This window comes from Peromyscus eremicus, chromosome 4 (genome assembly GCF_949786415.1).
Source record: "Peromyscus eremicus chromosome 4, PerEre_H2_v1, whole genome shotgun sequence".
NCBI classification, from domain to species: domain Eukaryota; kingdom Metazoa; phylum Chordata; class Mammalia; order Rodentia; family Cricetidae; genus Peromyscus; species Peromyscus eremicus.
Genome location: NC_081419.1, coordinates 67,100,120 through 67,115,736, shown reverse-complemented (window position 1 = coordinate 67,115,736; position 15,617 = coordinate 67,100,120). Strand labels below are relative to the sequence as shown.

At 44.5% G+C, this 15,617-nt stretch overlaps 1 protein-coding gene across 4 annotated transcripts in view; it reads left to right on the top strand.

Moving 5' to 3' along the window:
• Cstpp1 (centriolar satellite-associated tubulin polyglutamylase complex regulator 1) overlaps positions 1-15,617 on the top strand; it is a 164,581-nt gene that overhangs the window by 135,897 nt on the left and 13,067 nt on the right. For all 4 annotated transcript variants that reach the window (XM_059260914.1, XM_059260916.1, XM_059260913.1 and 1 more), the window contains one exon: positions 124-208. In XM_059260914.1, coding sequence (XP_059116897.1) covers positions 124-208 — 85 coding nt within the window. The remainder of the gene's footprint in view (positions 1-123; positions 209-15,617) is intronic.

The following is a 15,617-nucleotide window of genomic DNA, read 5'->3' as shown; positions in this document are numbered from 1 at the left end:
TGATCTTGCCTTTCAAACCGCAGCAGCATTCCCACAAGACTGGGCCTGAAACCCATGAGATGACCAAAAGGTGGGCAGAACCTGACCTGGGGTCCTAATGAGGTCCTTTCCATTGCACCGCAGACTTGCTGACCATGAGGGAGTACCACTGTCTGCTGCAGCTGTTGTGCCCGGACTTCCCACTGGAGCTCACGCAGAAAGCAGCCAGGTACGTATGTCCCAAGTCTGCTCTTCAAGCCCGCTGCACTCTGGGGATGAAAGCTTCTCAGAGAAACCAGGACAGTGTATCTCAGAAAAGGCATTAGAAGCCGGGCAGTGGTGGCACATGGCTGTGATCCCAGCACTCAGGAGGCAGAGGCAGGTGGGTCTCTGAGTTCAAGGCCACACTGGTCTACAGAGTGAGTTCCAGGACAGCCAGAGGTGTTACACAGAGAAACCCTGGGGGTGGGGAGTGTTAAGAGAGAAACTGGCCTTCAAGTCGCTTGTGGGTTTGCCCCCAGATATCACACTTTCAGTTTCCTAAGGGAAACCTAATCATCCTTTGTGCTTTTACAGAGATCCTTGGGGTCTGAAGACAGAGTGTGAGGGTAGTGAAATAAAAACACAGGGTCGGCCGGGCGGTGATGGCGCACGCCTTTAATCCCAGCACTTGGGAGGCAGAGGCAGGCGGATCTCTGTGAGTTCGAGGCCAGCCTGGTCTACAGAGTGAGTTCCAGGACAGGCTCCAAAGCTACACAGAGAAACCCTGTCTCGAGAAAAAAAAAAAAAAAAAAAAAAAAACCAGGGCCACACAAATGCTTGTACACACACACACACACACACACACACACACACACACACACAGAGAGGAGGGTATTCTGAGTAAGAGGAGCAAGAGTGGGTGATAATTTATAATCCAGAGATTGAGGGCAGGGCCTGGAAAGGCAGGGAAGGACTAAACCCCCACTGAGGGAAGAACAGATAGTGTGGTGTATGTTAAAGGAGGCTTCCGAGTTTGAGGTTAGCCCAGAACTGTGGTAAGCAGAGAGTGTTAGGGGCCCTAAATCCTGTGTTTGGTTTTACTATCACTCACTTTTTTTTTTAACCAAATGAAGTAGTTGATTACCTAAATTAACTTAATCATTTAACACAAATCTGAGGGAGGTTTGCATATTCAAGCTGAGCAAAAGATTTTATTTTCTGAAAAGTTCCCAGTTTCCAAAATAAGTCATATTGCAATCATCCATGTTCATTGCTCCACCTCAGTTTACTTATTTTAGTTATGTCTGTCCCCGTGAAGATTCCTCTAGGTGTTCCCACATGCCCTGCCATACTGAAAAGCAGCCGAAGTACAAAGAGGTTAACTCCCTTAAGTAAACTGACAGATAACTCTGGCAAGTAGCAGAGTAAGTGGCCCAGTTGGCCACAGCCAGGAGACTCCGAATGCAGCCTCTTCACTAGCCTCTGTGTGGGGCATCAGCTCTGCCGGAGAGTTGGCTTCTTAAATCAAAGGCCCAGTGGCTCTGCTGTATCAAGACTCACCTTGCTCCTCCAGATGCCCCGGCTCATTCTCTCCATAGACCTGGAGGATGGGAAGTTGGTGGTACTAGCAGCAGGCCCCAGCGTCTTTCTGGGAAAGGACATTTTATATTCAAGGCTCATGAACTACTTTTGCTAATAATGTGTACAATTTACAGAAAGTTTTGTAGCCCTCCCCCTTCCCGCATTGTTCACTGAACTCACCTTCTCCAGTGAGCACTAGTAGAAGCTCTAATGCGGGGTTTAGTGTTTTCATTAACCCGCAATCCCAAGCGAGTTTGGGTTTCTCCTGTGGTTTGGTTTTGTGTCTTTTGAGACAGTCTCTTTCTATGTATCCTCCTGCCTCAGCCACCTCAGTTCTGGGATTACAGTAATGCACTATCAGGCCTAGCTTAAATTGTTTTTTAGTTGAAAGGGCAAAAGAAGGGCTGGAGAGATGGCTTAGTGGTTAAGAGCACTGGCTGCTCTTCCAGAGGACCTGGGTTCAATTCCCAGCACCCACATGGCAGCTCACAACTGTCTGTAACTCCAGCTCCAAGGGATCCAATACCCTCATACAGGCAAACCAATGTACATGAAATAAAAATAAATCATTTTTAAAAAAAAAGAAAAAAGAAAGGACAAAAGAAGGAAGAGGATGAGCAGGAGGAGAAGAAAGGAAGGAAGGGAGGGAGGGAGGAAGGAAGGAAGGAGAGAGAGAAGAAGAAGAAAGAAAGGGATGAGGAACAGGGTGATGGTGATGATCATGGGAGATTATCTCTTCATTTTGAAAGCAGAGGGAACATCAGAATTTCATGCTAGTTTCCCTTTGGGTTCAGGTCATTTTAAGAAAGATTCAGCCCAAGAGATTGGGGGTGGAATTCATGTTTTAAAAGTCAGGACTTGCCAGGCGGTGGTGCATGCCTTTAATCCCAGCACTCGGGAGGCAGAGCCAGGCGGATCTCTGTGAGTTTGAGACCAACCTGGTCTACAGAGTGAGATCCAGGACAGGCCCTAAAACTACACTGAAAAGCTCTGTCTCGAAAAACCAAAAAAAAAAAAAAAATCAGGACTTAAAAATAGAAATATGACTCTTAAAAAATTCTGATAAGGAGAAGGAACTGGGCTTGGTGGGGCATACCTGTGATCCTCCTAGCACTCCAGGGAGACTAAGGCACAAAGATTCTGAGTCCCAGGCCAAGGCCACCCTTGGTTCATATGAGACCATGTCTCAAAAGGGGGCCAGGGAAAGAGAAGAGAAAAGGAAAGAAGCATCTACTAAACGTGTGGTCCAGGAGAGCAGGCAGGATCCGCAGCATCCTCCTGCTCAAATCATCCTGCTCACCACTCCATGCGTGTCTGCTGAGCGAACGAATGAATGTGTGGATATATGGAGGGGTGAGTGGTCCTCAGCTACCACTGGACTCCTCGGTTCTGAACCACCACCTCTTACACGTTCATCAAATGTTTCTCTTCTGATAGTTTTATTGAGGGTGGGGATACAATTCACATACCATACTCTTCTCTCACTTAAAATGTGTCATTTCATGGCTTTTAGAATATTGCCAGAGCCATGCCCCATGACCATAGTCCATTGTAGAACATTTTTTTACCTTCAAAAGAGATCCTGGGGGCTGGAGAGATGGCTCAGAGATTAAGAGCCCTGGCTGTTCTTCCAGAGGTCCTGAGTTCAAATCCCAGCAACCACATGGTGGCTCACAACCATCTGTAATGGGATCTGGTGCCCTCTTCTGACGTGCAGGCAGAACACTGTATACATAATAAATAAATAAATCTTTAAAAAAAAAAAAAAAAGAGATCCTGAACCAGGCAGTGGTGGCACACACCTTTAACCCCAGCACTCTGGAGGCAGAGGCAGGCAGATCTCTGTGAATTCCAGGACAGCCAGGCAGGGCTACATAGACTTTGTCTCAAAAGCAAAACAAAACAAAATATTTATTTTTTATGTGTCTGTATGTGTCAGTGTGAGTTTATGTGCACCACGTGTGCAAGAATACCAGGAAGCAAGAAAAGAACATCAGATCCTCCAGAACTGGAGTTAGAGCCCGTTGTAAGCAACTTCATGGGTGCTAGGAACCAAACCTGGATCTTCTTCAGGAGCAGCCAGTGCTCTTAGCCACTGAGTCCTCTCTCCAGCCCCACCAAATATTTCTTGGGTATCAGTTTCATGCAAGCAGCTACTATGAATACTGGATATAATCATTAATAAAATGTATTCCTGCCCCTCACAGAGCAATGTTTAAGTTTAAAGTGGACCTCTTGAGTAATTGCACTGCCTACCACCTCTTTCCATATATTACCTTGGTTTCTCTCACTTCGGCATAGCTGCTGTCTTCCCTTCCCATTCTTATTTGTTTGTTTGTTTGTTTGTTTGTAGAATTATGTGTATGGATGCTTTACCTGTGTAACACTTATGCACCTACTGCCCACAGAGGTAGAAGAGGGTGTGGGATCCTGTGGACCTGTAAGCCACCATGGGGTCCTCTGGAAGAGCAGCCAGTGCTCTTGACCACTGAGTCCTCTCTCCAGCTCCTTCCTTTCCCAGTCTTGATAGTCTATGGTAAACTTAGGGGAGGAAGCCACAGCTTTGCATTCGCCACACCCATTTCCACAGATCTTCTAAAGATCAGATTTGTGTAAGCACTGCAAGATTAGAAATAATAGGATACTCTGAAAACACCAGTCCTGGTCTAGGTGACTCAGAAGTTAGGAGCACTGAACAGGCAAGAGGCCTGGAGTTCAGATCCCAGAATTCACAAAGCAAGCCAGCACCCCCACAAACACCTGTGACTCCAGCTCCCAGGGATCCATGGCCCTGTTATGGCCTTCGTGTGTGCACAGAGACACATGCACTGCATACACATGCACTAGATACTTGGTGCATGTGTGCTGAATGAATGCATCAATAAATGGATATGGGAATATTTGTACATCATTTTACACACACACACACACACACACACACACAAATAAACAAGGTCTTTATTTTAAAGGTTTAAAAACAGGCTGGAGAGATGGATCAGCAGTTAAGAACATTTGTTGGTCTTATCAAGTACTTGGGTTGTTCAATTTCCTAGCACCCACATGACAGCTCACAATTGTCCGTAACTCCAGTTCCAGGGGATCCAACACCCTCCTCTTCTGACCTCCACAGGCACCAGGCATGCATGGGGTGCACAGACATACATGCAAACAAAATACATTAATAATAAATTAATTTTTTAAATAAATAAAAGTTTAAAAACAAAAATGGGGCTGGGCAGTGGCACACGTCTTTAATCCCAGCACTTGGGAGGAAGAGGCAGGCAGATCTCTGTGAGTTTGAGGCCAGCCTGGTCTATAGAGTGAGATCCAGGACAGGCACCAAAACTACATGGAGAAACCCTGTCTCGAGAAAAAAAAAAAAAAAGTGAATTCTTCCTTTTTGTTGATACAGGATCTCAGGTAGCCCAGGCTAGCCTGGTGCTCACTATGTAGCTCAAGATGATCTTAAAATTCTGATCTCTGGTCTCTACCTCTCAAGTGTTGGTGAAAACCAAAATTCTTAATGCTGTGTCATGAATATATACTTTGTACAGTTATCAATACAAAGAGGCTTCTGGTCCTCTGTGGTAAGAGGCTTGTGTACTCCTCGACAGAAAAGCACCCTCTCATTATGAGGAATGAGCACAAGTACAAATAACAGAAGTGCTGGGGGAATGCACAGGGGAGTGGCTGCAAAGTAGAGATGAATTCAAAGTTAGGGGAATCTGGTTTCCTCCATAGGTGTGAGTGTCTGGCTTCCCTGTCCACCTGTTCCTCAATATCATTCACCCCCCACCCCACTCCAACTGCCGTGTGTACTGGAAAACTACTCAGAAAATGCCTCTGGACTGTGAAGCTCTTCTCGCTTTGTCCTGCAAGTCAGAATGCCAGTTTTCCCATCAAAGGGCCCAGGCATCTGACTGGAGTTACAGACGTGGGTGGTTAGCCTGTAAGGCTGATTCCTGCGAGAAGAGGAATTGCCCTCGTCCATCCACTGCCAGCGTACTTATTCAGGGCCCTGAGGTCTGGGGAGAGGCTGCAGGAGGCTCCAGCCTGTGATGATGCCTATGGAAAAGAATGTAATCCACAGGCAGCTGTGAACCAGAGCCTGAGCATGCCATGGCATCTCCACAAGTGCCTGCCTTAAGGGCAGCAAGCATTCTGGCCAGGCCGTGGGGCAGCAGGTGTGAGCTAGGAACACAGGAAAGAGCTAACATTCTCTCCACCAGCAGCCCAGCCAGAGACGCCTCCACCTCAGCATTCTTTCAGGAATGAGAAAAGGTTATCCCTGTGGTCAGCAGAGCATCTCCATCTCATCCTCTAAGCTAGGAAGCATTCCTGAGGGCTTGGGAACACAGAGCACTTGCATAGCCTGTGTGCAGCCCCAGTTCAATCCCCAGCCCTGCGAAACCAGAGCATGTGATTGGAACCAGACCTCTGGATTTATGCCCTTGTGCCCTTGAGGAAGTTATTTCTCTGAGCATTACTGTCCTTATTTGTAAGGTGGTAATAATGGTCTGTAATGTGCTTAAAATAATGCCCTACACAGAGTAAATTTGCAATATCAGTTAAAATTAGTACGATTTAAACTTAACCTACTGGAGCACAGGTGTAGAAAGAGGTGGGTTTGTGACGTGGGAGCTGGAGAGCTGGCTCAGTGGTTGACAATGCTTACTGCTCTTACAGGGGACCAAGTTAGGTTTCCAGCACCCATGTCAGGCGGCTCTCAATTGCCCCTAACTCTAATTCTAGGGGATCCAACACTCTTCTGGCCTCAGTGGGCACTACACTCACTTGCACATACAAGCACACTAACATGCCCATAATTAAAAATAACAAATAAAACCTAAAAAGAAGAAAAGGGTAAATATACAGCCCATCAGAGCCCATTTACTGGATGGCAGTAAGGATATCCCTTAACTTTGCTGAGCACTGTTTCCATTTCTATAAAATGGGAATAGTAATAACCATAGAGGTTTTGTGAGATTTCAGTGACACTTATGTAAATTGTTTAGCAAATTTAATAAATATTAATTTAAGTCTAGTGTAGCTGGAGAATTTCTCTCCAGCTCCCACCACCAAGTCCCGCCAGTCCCAGAGCCCACTTATAAAATAAACACACAAACTCTTACATTATTTAAACTGCTTGGCCATTAGCTCAGGCCTGTCACTGTCTAGCTCTTACTCTTATATTTAGCCCATTTCTATTAATCTTTACTTTGCCACATGGCTCATGGCTTACTGGTACCTTACATCTTCCTTCTCCTGGCGGCGGCTCCAGGCAGTCTCTCTCTTCCCTTCCTGTTCCCTCAATTCTCTTCTCTGTTAGTCCCGCCTATACTTCCTGTCTGGCTATTGGCCAATCAGAGTTTATTTACATATAGCGATATCCACAGCACTTCCCCTTTTCTTTTTTTTTTAAAAAGGAAGGTTTTAACTTTAACATAGTAAAATTACATATAACAAAACAATTATCAAGCAAGAATTACAGATACAATATTAAAGAAGAGATCCTATCTAGCTTATATTTGTGAGTTTAAGGTTTTATATCTAACTTATCTTTTATCATAACTAAGGAAAATTGTAAGTATCTAGACTTCAACCACATCAAAGACCTCAGAAGGATATACTACTACTTTAGAAATGGGAGAAGGATGCAAGCAACTTTTGGGAGTCTTGTAGGGTAGACAGAGACAGCTGAGCCTGGACAGTCATCCAAAGTTCTCTTGTAAAGCTGGGGCATCTGTCTTCAGCCCACAGGCCTAGAGTCTCTTATTCACTTTTTTCTGTGTCTTGTAGAATGTCTGGCAGTTTTCTCTGCAAAGCAGGAACCTGAAGGACCATTTTGTCAAGCAAAGTTCAGTGGTCACCTTTCTATGGGTCCTGCATGTCCAGTTGATCAAGCAGTCCAGGCAAGAACAGTTTCTTGCCCAAATGGCTATTTTTGTCAAGGTGAAGATAAACTCCATATGGAGTGTCTTCGATGCCCATCCTCCTCTCTGAAGTAAATCGGTGCTGTCAGGAGCAGACATGTCTCACTGTCCAAAAAGTCTAAACTTTTAAAACATTTTAAATGCCATATTCTGTAGGTCTTTGAAGTGTTTGAAGACTACCTATCTATCTGAAATATATCTATGTATACCTAGAAGACTTAACTAACATGGCTACAAATATTATCATAGATGACTAACTATTAATCTATTTTTTAATTATCCATTACAATTTTAAATGAGTTACATAAACATAATACCTCAAACAAGAATAGAAATATATATACAGTATAACAAAATTAAGTTTAAATTTGTATCAATAAACTAAAATCTATAGCAATGTAAAACATTTTAAACAAGTTGTTACTCTTTAAAAGTAGGTTCATTAATCTACCCTTTCATCCTATCATATCTAAACTATCCCCTTTTTTTCTTTAGAAAGAGATTGTATTTATAATCAACCTGCTTTAAATAAAAATATTGGTTTTTGTCTGTCCCACATCAGAGGGCTCTTCTGATTTGGGACATAAGAATCTCTTAACCATTTTTTTTTTTTTGAGCAATATGTCTGGGTTTAGAGGGGGAGTGAGCCAATTCCATCTCTAAAGCCAGCTTGGTATATTTGGGAATTTGGGCGTAGCTTCTCTTACTACTTCCTGCTGGAGGGGGACGCTGTATCTTATGGAGACAGAAAGAAAATTTTAGGATCATGGAGTAGTCTGTGAGGCTGTATATCTGAGCCAGTTGACTTGAAACCATTCTGGATGTTGAATCATCTGGGCCATGGTGTCATTGGAGACCTTTCAGGGGGTCTTGGCTGGTCAAACCTGATGTATCTTAATCTGGAACAAATCCATAGTCTCTCGCTTTCTGTGGAAACAAGAGCAGAGACTCTTTTCCAAAGCAACATATCCTTATATCCAAATTTTCAAGTCAAGGTACCTTTAAAATATACATTTTGGCATAACTCAACAGCTTTTACAATCAAATGTTTTTCTGCAGTTACGAATATCAAAGAGAACATAATCCAGATTCTCTGTGTGGTAGTCATCTTTACGTGGCTTATTTTTTTATATTAGCTTGAGCCTATTCCTTTTAAACTGCAGCCTTCTAAGCCTGAAACTGTACAGTGGCTGCTGGCTCCGCCCACTTCAGCTTCCCAACATGGCGGTGGTCCGCTTTCCGCCAGCTCTGGGAGCCGTAACTCTATTAATAGTGGGTCTACACTTTTACCAAAGTAGCGTGTAGCCCAGAAACCTCTTTTTTTGTTTTGTACTAGCAAAGGCTAAATCCACCACACAGTTTAATGTGCTACTTGCAGAGGCCTCATTCCTACCATACTGCAGGTCGAGAGTGCACACTAGGAACCCGCCAGTAGCTCAAACCGGCAGCTGCCGCTTATTTGAGAGAGACAATTAGGAAGCTGTTTTTAGGTCCGTTTTAGAATCTTTTTTCTAAGTTTTTAGGTGGAAACTCTTGCCACCACGTTGGACGCCATTTGTAGCTGGAGAATTTCTCTCCAGCTCCCACCACCAAGTCCCGCCAGTCCCAGAGCCCACTTATAAAATAAACACACAAACTCTTACATTATTTAAACTGCTTGGCCATTAGCTCAGGCCTGTCACTGTCTAGCTCTTACTCTTTTTTTTTTTTTTTTTTTTTTTTTTTTTTTTTTAAAGATTTATTTATTTATTATGTATACAGAAGAGGGTGCCAGATCTCATTGCAGATGGTTGTGAGCCACCATGTGGGTGCTGGGAATTGAACTCAGGACCTCTGGAAGAGCAGTCAGTTCTCTTAACCTCTGAGCCATCTCTCCAGCCCCAAGCTCTTACTCTTATATTTAGCCCATTTCTATTAATCTTTACTTTGCCACATGGCTCATGGCTTACTGGTACCTTACATCTTCCTTCTCCTGGCGGCGGCTCCAGGCAGTCTCTCTCTTCCCTTCCTGTTCCCTCAATTCTCTTCTCTGTTAGTCCCGCCTATACTTCCTGTCTGGCTATTGGCCAATCAGAGTTTATTTACATATAGCGATATCCACAGCAGTCTAGGACCCAGGAGGCAGAGGCAGGCAGAGTTCTGAGTTCAAGGCCAGATTGGTCTACAAAGCAAGTTGTAAAAGAAAAGCCAGGAAAGCCAGGGCTACACAGAGATCTCAAATAATAATAATAATAATAATAATAATAATAATAATAATAATAATAATAATAAATAATAATAATAATAATAAACAATAATTAAATCAAACATCATGGTGCATGCCTATCCTACTAATACTCAGAAGGTAAGGCAGGAGGATCAGGAGTTCTAGGCCAGCCTGGGACACATTACACCTTATCTCAAAACAAAAACCAAAAATAAAATGAAGTAAGAGTATATAAATAAGTAAATAAATAATTCATGGTTATGATAATGTTGATATTATTATTACCAGATTTTTTCAAATGGAGCCTGGAGAGATAGTTCAGTAGTTAAGAGCACCAGCTGCTCTTCCAGAGGACCTAGGTTCAATTCCAAGCGCCTATATGGTGACATACAACCACCTATAATTCCAGTTCCAGATCTGATGCCCTATTCTGGCCTTTACAGGCAATGTGCACACATGGTACACAGACATACATGCAGGCAAAACATCCATGCACATAATAATAATAATAATAAGGTGGGTTTTTATGTAAAAATAGATGAAAGTGCTTTCTGGCTTTTTTCCATTTCACAATACTCAGAATATGATCTAACAAGACATCAAGTAAAGGCAAGACCACACCTGCTTAGCCTCTGGCTCTGTCCTCCTAACTAAGGGGACTGTCACCTATAAGCCATTTGAAAGCAACACAAGATTTCCAAGCCATGGGTAGATTTAAGGCAGTGTCCTTCCCCTGTACTGTCCTCAGAATCACCTGAGGGGCCTCGTAGACCCCAGGTAGCAGCCTCACCGGAGTTCAAGAGTTCTAGGGCAGGGCTCCAAAGGTTCCTGTTTCTAAATTGTCCATGATGATGTGGACAGTCTAGGAAGCACAATGGAGAACCACTGGTTTAGAGTATTACCCTCAGGCCCCCTCTGGCATTCTTGCCTAGGGTGGATTAAATTGCTCACATTCCCTTCCTTATTGTCATCTGAAACAGAGACCACACCTCTACTGGGGATCTGCCCGAATAGGAAAGGCATTGTTGGCATCATTGTGTTAGGAATAAAAGCACAGAGCTCCAAAAGCATAACGCTCCTAGAAAGCCCAGCTTTAGACAAAGTCACTTACATTCTGGAAAGTCACAGTATAGCCTGATGGGCAAGGATAGGTGCCAGAGCCACACAGCCCTGGGGATTCAAATGCCAAGTCCTTCACCAATAAGCCTATAGTCTTAACTTATTTAACTTTGCTAGAGATGGTGGTTCATGCCTAGAATCCCAATAATCTCTTGAGGAAAGAATGAATTCAAGGCCAGCCCAGGCTACACAATGAGTCCCAGGACAGCCTGAGCTACAATAGTGAGACCTTGTCTTAAAAAACAAACAATTATTTAATCTCTCTAAGTAACAATTTCCCCATCTATAAAATAGAAATAATGATAATAGAGATGAGATAATCCATGTAAAACCCATGTTATATACCCCAACAAATTACCTAATTTTTTACACTTGATTTTAGCCCAAAGGCTGGAAAGTGATCAAATTATCTGATTTTTAAAATTGTAATGTAGGGGCTGAGCATGTGATGCACATTTTTTTTTTTTTTCCGAGACAGGGTTTCTCTGTGTAGCTTTGCGCCTTTCCTGGAACTCACTTGGTAGCCCAGGCTGGCCTCGAACTCACAGAGATCCGCCTGGCTCTGCCTCCCGAGTGCTGGGATTAAAGGCGTGCGCCACCACCGCCCGGCGTGATGCACATTTTTAATCCCAGATATCAGGAGGCAGAGGCAAGCACCTGGATGCTGCTTGGAAATGCAGGTTCAGCTATTACAACTACAGAAAACCCTTTTAAGTTAATCAACTCCAAATGGATCAAAGACCTTAATGTAAGATCAGAAGCCATTAGAGGGGAAACACGAGCTATTGATGTAAGAGGAGTTTCTGAGTAGACTCTAGCCTCTCAGAAAATAATGCCAACAGTTGACAATGGAAGGCAGGCATGGTGGCGCGTGCCCTTGATTCCATCCCTCTGAGGGTAGAAGCAGACATAGTTTTGTGAGTTTGAGACCAGCCTGGTGTCTATAGTGAGTTCCAGGTCAGCCACAGCTATATAGTGATGATATCTAGCTTCAAAAAGAATGGTGTTAATTAAGAATTTTTTTTTAAAGATTTATTTATTTATTACGTATACAGTGTTCTGCCTGCATGCCAGAAGAGGGCGCCAGATCTCATTACAGATGGTTGTGAGCCACCATGTGGTTGCTGGGAATTGAACTCATGACCTCTGGAAGAACAGCCTGTGCTCTTAACCGCTGAGCCATCTCTCCAGCCCCAAGAATTTTTAAATACATATATAGTATAGTGAATGAAAAGTGGTACCTCACTCCTATATTCATTCTTCAAGTGTTTGCTGAGTGTCTGGTATGAAGTGGCAAAAGAATTCTTAACCATGCTACGAAAAGCCCAGGCCAGTGAGCAAGACAAACACAACTGTCCACAGACAAAACTGTAGTTCAGCAGCCAGTGTTCATCAAGCACGCGTGCCATTCCCGCGAGGTACTCTGGGTACTGCAGCTAGAGCAATGAACAAAAAGTCCTTGCCTTTGTGGGGTTGATATCCCAGAGAGACAGGGGAGGCACCATCAGAGAAGCAGAAATCTCCTAACGCCAAGTGGAACCCTGGCCTCAAATGTCAAATGCTAACTGCTAGACCAGGGGTTCTCAACCTTCCTCATACTGCAACCCTCTAATACAATTCCTCGTGATAAAACCAACCACAAAATTGTGTCATTGCTACTTTATAACCATAATTTTGCTACTGTTATGAATCGTAATGTAAATATCTGATATGCAGGATATCTGGTATGGGACACCCCCCCCCCAGGGGTCGAGACCCACAGTTTAAGAGCAGTTGTAATAGACCAAGAAATTAAAATGTAAATGTTCTGTTCAACAAAAGATACCAACAGCAAAATTGGGGACTGCAGCATAAGCCAATGGCAGAGTATATAACGTAGCATGCACAAGGTCATGAGTTCAATACCCAGTACCATGACCCACAAAAAAGCTGAAGTTGGTGACATGCTTGAAGTCCTAGCTATATGGGAGGCTGTGGAAGGGGAATCACTGACCTCAGGAGTTTGAGTCCAGTCTGGGCAATATAGTAAAACCCATGTTAAAAGTAAACAAACAAAGCCTGGCCTGGTGACATAGGCCTGTAATCCTAACTACTGAGGTTAGGCAAAAGGATCATAGGTTCAAAGCTTTCCTGGACTCCTGAATGAATTCAGGGTGAGCACCAGCAATTTAGTGAGACCCTATCTCAAATTAAAAGATATGAAGAGGGCAGGATGTAGCTCAGTAGAGAAAAAGGCCTTGAGTTCAATCCCTAGTATTGTTTTTTATTGTTGTTTTTAAATTGATCTAGGTGGGCTGGAGAGATGGCTCAGTGGTTGGGAGCAGGGGCTGTTCTGGTAGACCTGAGTTCAATTCCCAGCACCCACATGGCAGCTCACAACTGTCCCCTTTCAAAAGGAAAAAAGAAATAAATTAAAAAAAAAAATTGATCTAGGCATTGTGATACACATCTTTAATCCCAGCACTCGGGAGGCATAAGCAGGCAGACCCTCTGTGAGTTCAAGGCCAGCCTGATCTACTTACTAAGTTCCAGGCCAGCCAGGGCTACATAGGGAAACCCTATCTCAAAAGAGAAAAAGAAAAAAGAAATGAAAGAGAATATTTGTTATGTTAGGCTCCAGAAGTTCAAGAACTTCTAGAATGTTTTACTTACTTGTAATTCCACTTGGCAGGAGGATCAGAAGTCAGAGCCAGCCTTGTGTACATACCAAGTTCAAGGCCAGCCTGAGCCACATGAGACTATCTCAGAAACAAAAACAAAAAAAGAACTTTTACAAGCTGAATTGAGGAACACAGGTGTTGGGTTATTCTCTGCCGTAATCGGAGAGCTCATGGACTTGAAATGAAAAGGGAAAGGCAGGATATGACTAGACAGCAGAGCAGTGAGAGGACCAAAGAATTCTGGGCACAGTGTGCAAAGCAGCTAGTCTTTCCACTGGTGGTGCCTGCAGAGAGCCATGGATAGGGCAGGAGGAAGGGAGGCCTTCTAGGCTGCATATTGGTTCAGGTCTTTACCTCCCCAAACCTGTGAGCAGTCCACCTAAGCCCTGAGGCTTCTCCGGTGGTTCTGGAATAATGAGGCTATAAGTTGTCTGCAGGGAAGCACCAGAGGCAGGCCTGGATCTCGAGCCCTTCTGCAGGCAGGTGCCAGAACTGAGACCAGGAAGAGCAGGAGCAGGAGCAGGGCAGAGGCCTAGAAAGGTTATTGCCAACAGGGAGAGCAGGCTGTTTTCTTAACAGATACAGCAGATGGCCTAGAACCTGTGCTCAAGACTCAGAAAGACCTGGATTTCAGTGAGAGCTCTTTAGATGCTAGCTTGTGATCTTGGTTAACTTGTGACACTCTTCTGAACCTCTATGTCCTTGTAAATATGCTTACCAAACTTATCTCACAGAACCAATAAGAGGAGGCGGGGCTCATCAGGTAGAGGCCACTAAGAATGACACCTGAGTTCCACCTCTGGGACCCATCTAGAAGGAAAGAACTGACTCCCTTAAGCTATCCTCTCACCTCCACACATGACTGTGGCACGAGCTGTCCACCTCCATACACACAAATGAGAAAATACAATTTTAATTCAAAAGATAGGAAAATGGATATTAAGCATTATTGTTATTATAATTGCTCTGGGTCAAACTTGTCAGGCCCTACAGGGTAGATGGGATAGGGGTGCTCTAGAAGTACAGGTTGGCACCTAGGGAAAGCTATGACCTACATGTCCTATGCCTTTGAGGACTGGACTGGGGTAGCACATCTCTCACCCAAGCCAGGAGAGAGAGACCCAGGAAACCTTCCCAGCAGCATGCTCCCTGACCTTGGGGTTGGGTCCTCACATGGTTTTATCACTGTCCTGTTCTCACAGCCCTGACATTAAAACAGTCTGCCAGGGTGCACTGTTAGCACAAACCAACTTGGGGACGTGCTTCAGCCATCCCAATAAAGGACACTAGTCACAAGACCTCTCCAAAGTTTAGTCATGTAAAGCAGCTCTTCTTTTGGGCTTTGGCTAAGAGTTGGTTCCCCCAAAAGAGGGCTAGAAACTAAATAGCCAGCTTCCGGCTGGCAGCCTCTGCCTGGCTTGGGAGCTGGCAGCATTCACTTCCACCCAGCCACTTTTATTTGCTATTTTAGGCTCTTCCAGTACCCTAACCCAAAGAGGCTCCTTCTGTTGACAACATTCACACTACTCTTGAGCTTATGAGCTCCTGGGCAAAGTACATCCTCAGACTGCATTATTCAGTGTCCTTTGCTATAGGAACCATGGTCAGCTCTTCTTTATATATGGAGAAACTGAGACACAGATAGAACTGAGACTTGATCTCTGAGTCATCAAACCCAGAATGTCAGGGAAAAGGGACCAGCTCATGCCACTAGACCAGGGGTGCAGAGGAGCTTGGCGCTTCAGTGAGTTTGGACTGGAAGCTTGGCACCCACCTACCTCCCAACCAGCCAGCTTGTCCCAGCTGTTGGAAGTCAGTGAGCAAGAGAGCAGCCAACCCCCTGGGACTAGCTCGGACCTTGCCAACTCCGCTTTCTTCATCCCAGTTGCCTGCCCTGGACTCCACCCTCCACATGGTTCTGCTCAGAGCCAGCCTGAACCAGAGTGCCTGTATTTCTCCCCAGAGGCCTTCTCTCTAGCCCGGAGGCATCGCCTGCAAGGATCCCTCCATGATCCAATAGATTTGTACAGACTCTTGTTGGCAGCGGTTCCCTGCTGGCTCCACTTCAAAGCCAGGGTGGCCAGGCTTCTCCAGGTGTCAGAGCAGCTGGCATGTTAGCAAAAGGCCTCTGGCAGGGCGGGGTGCTGAGCCAACTGC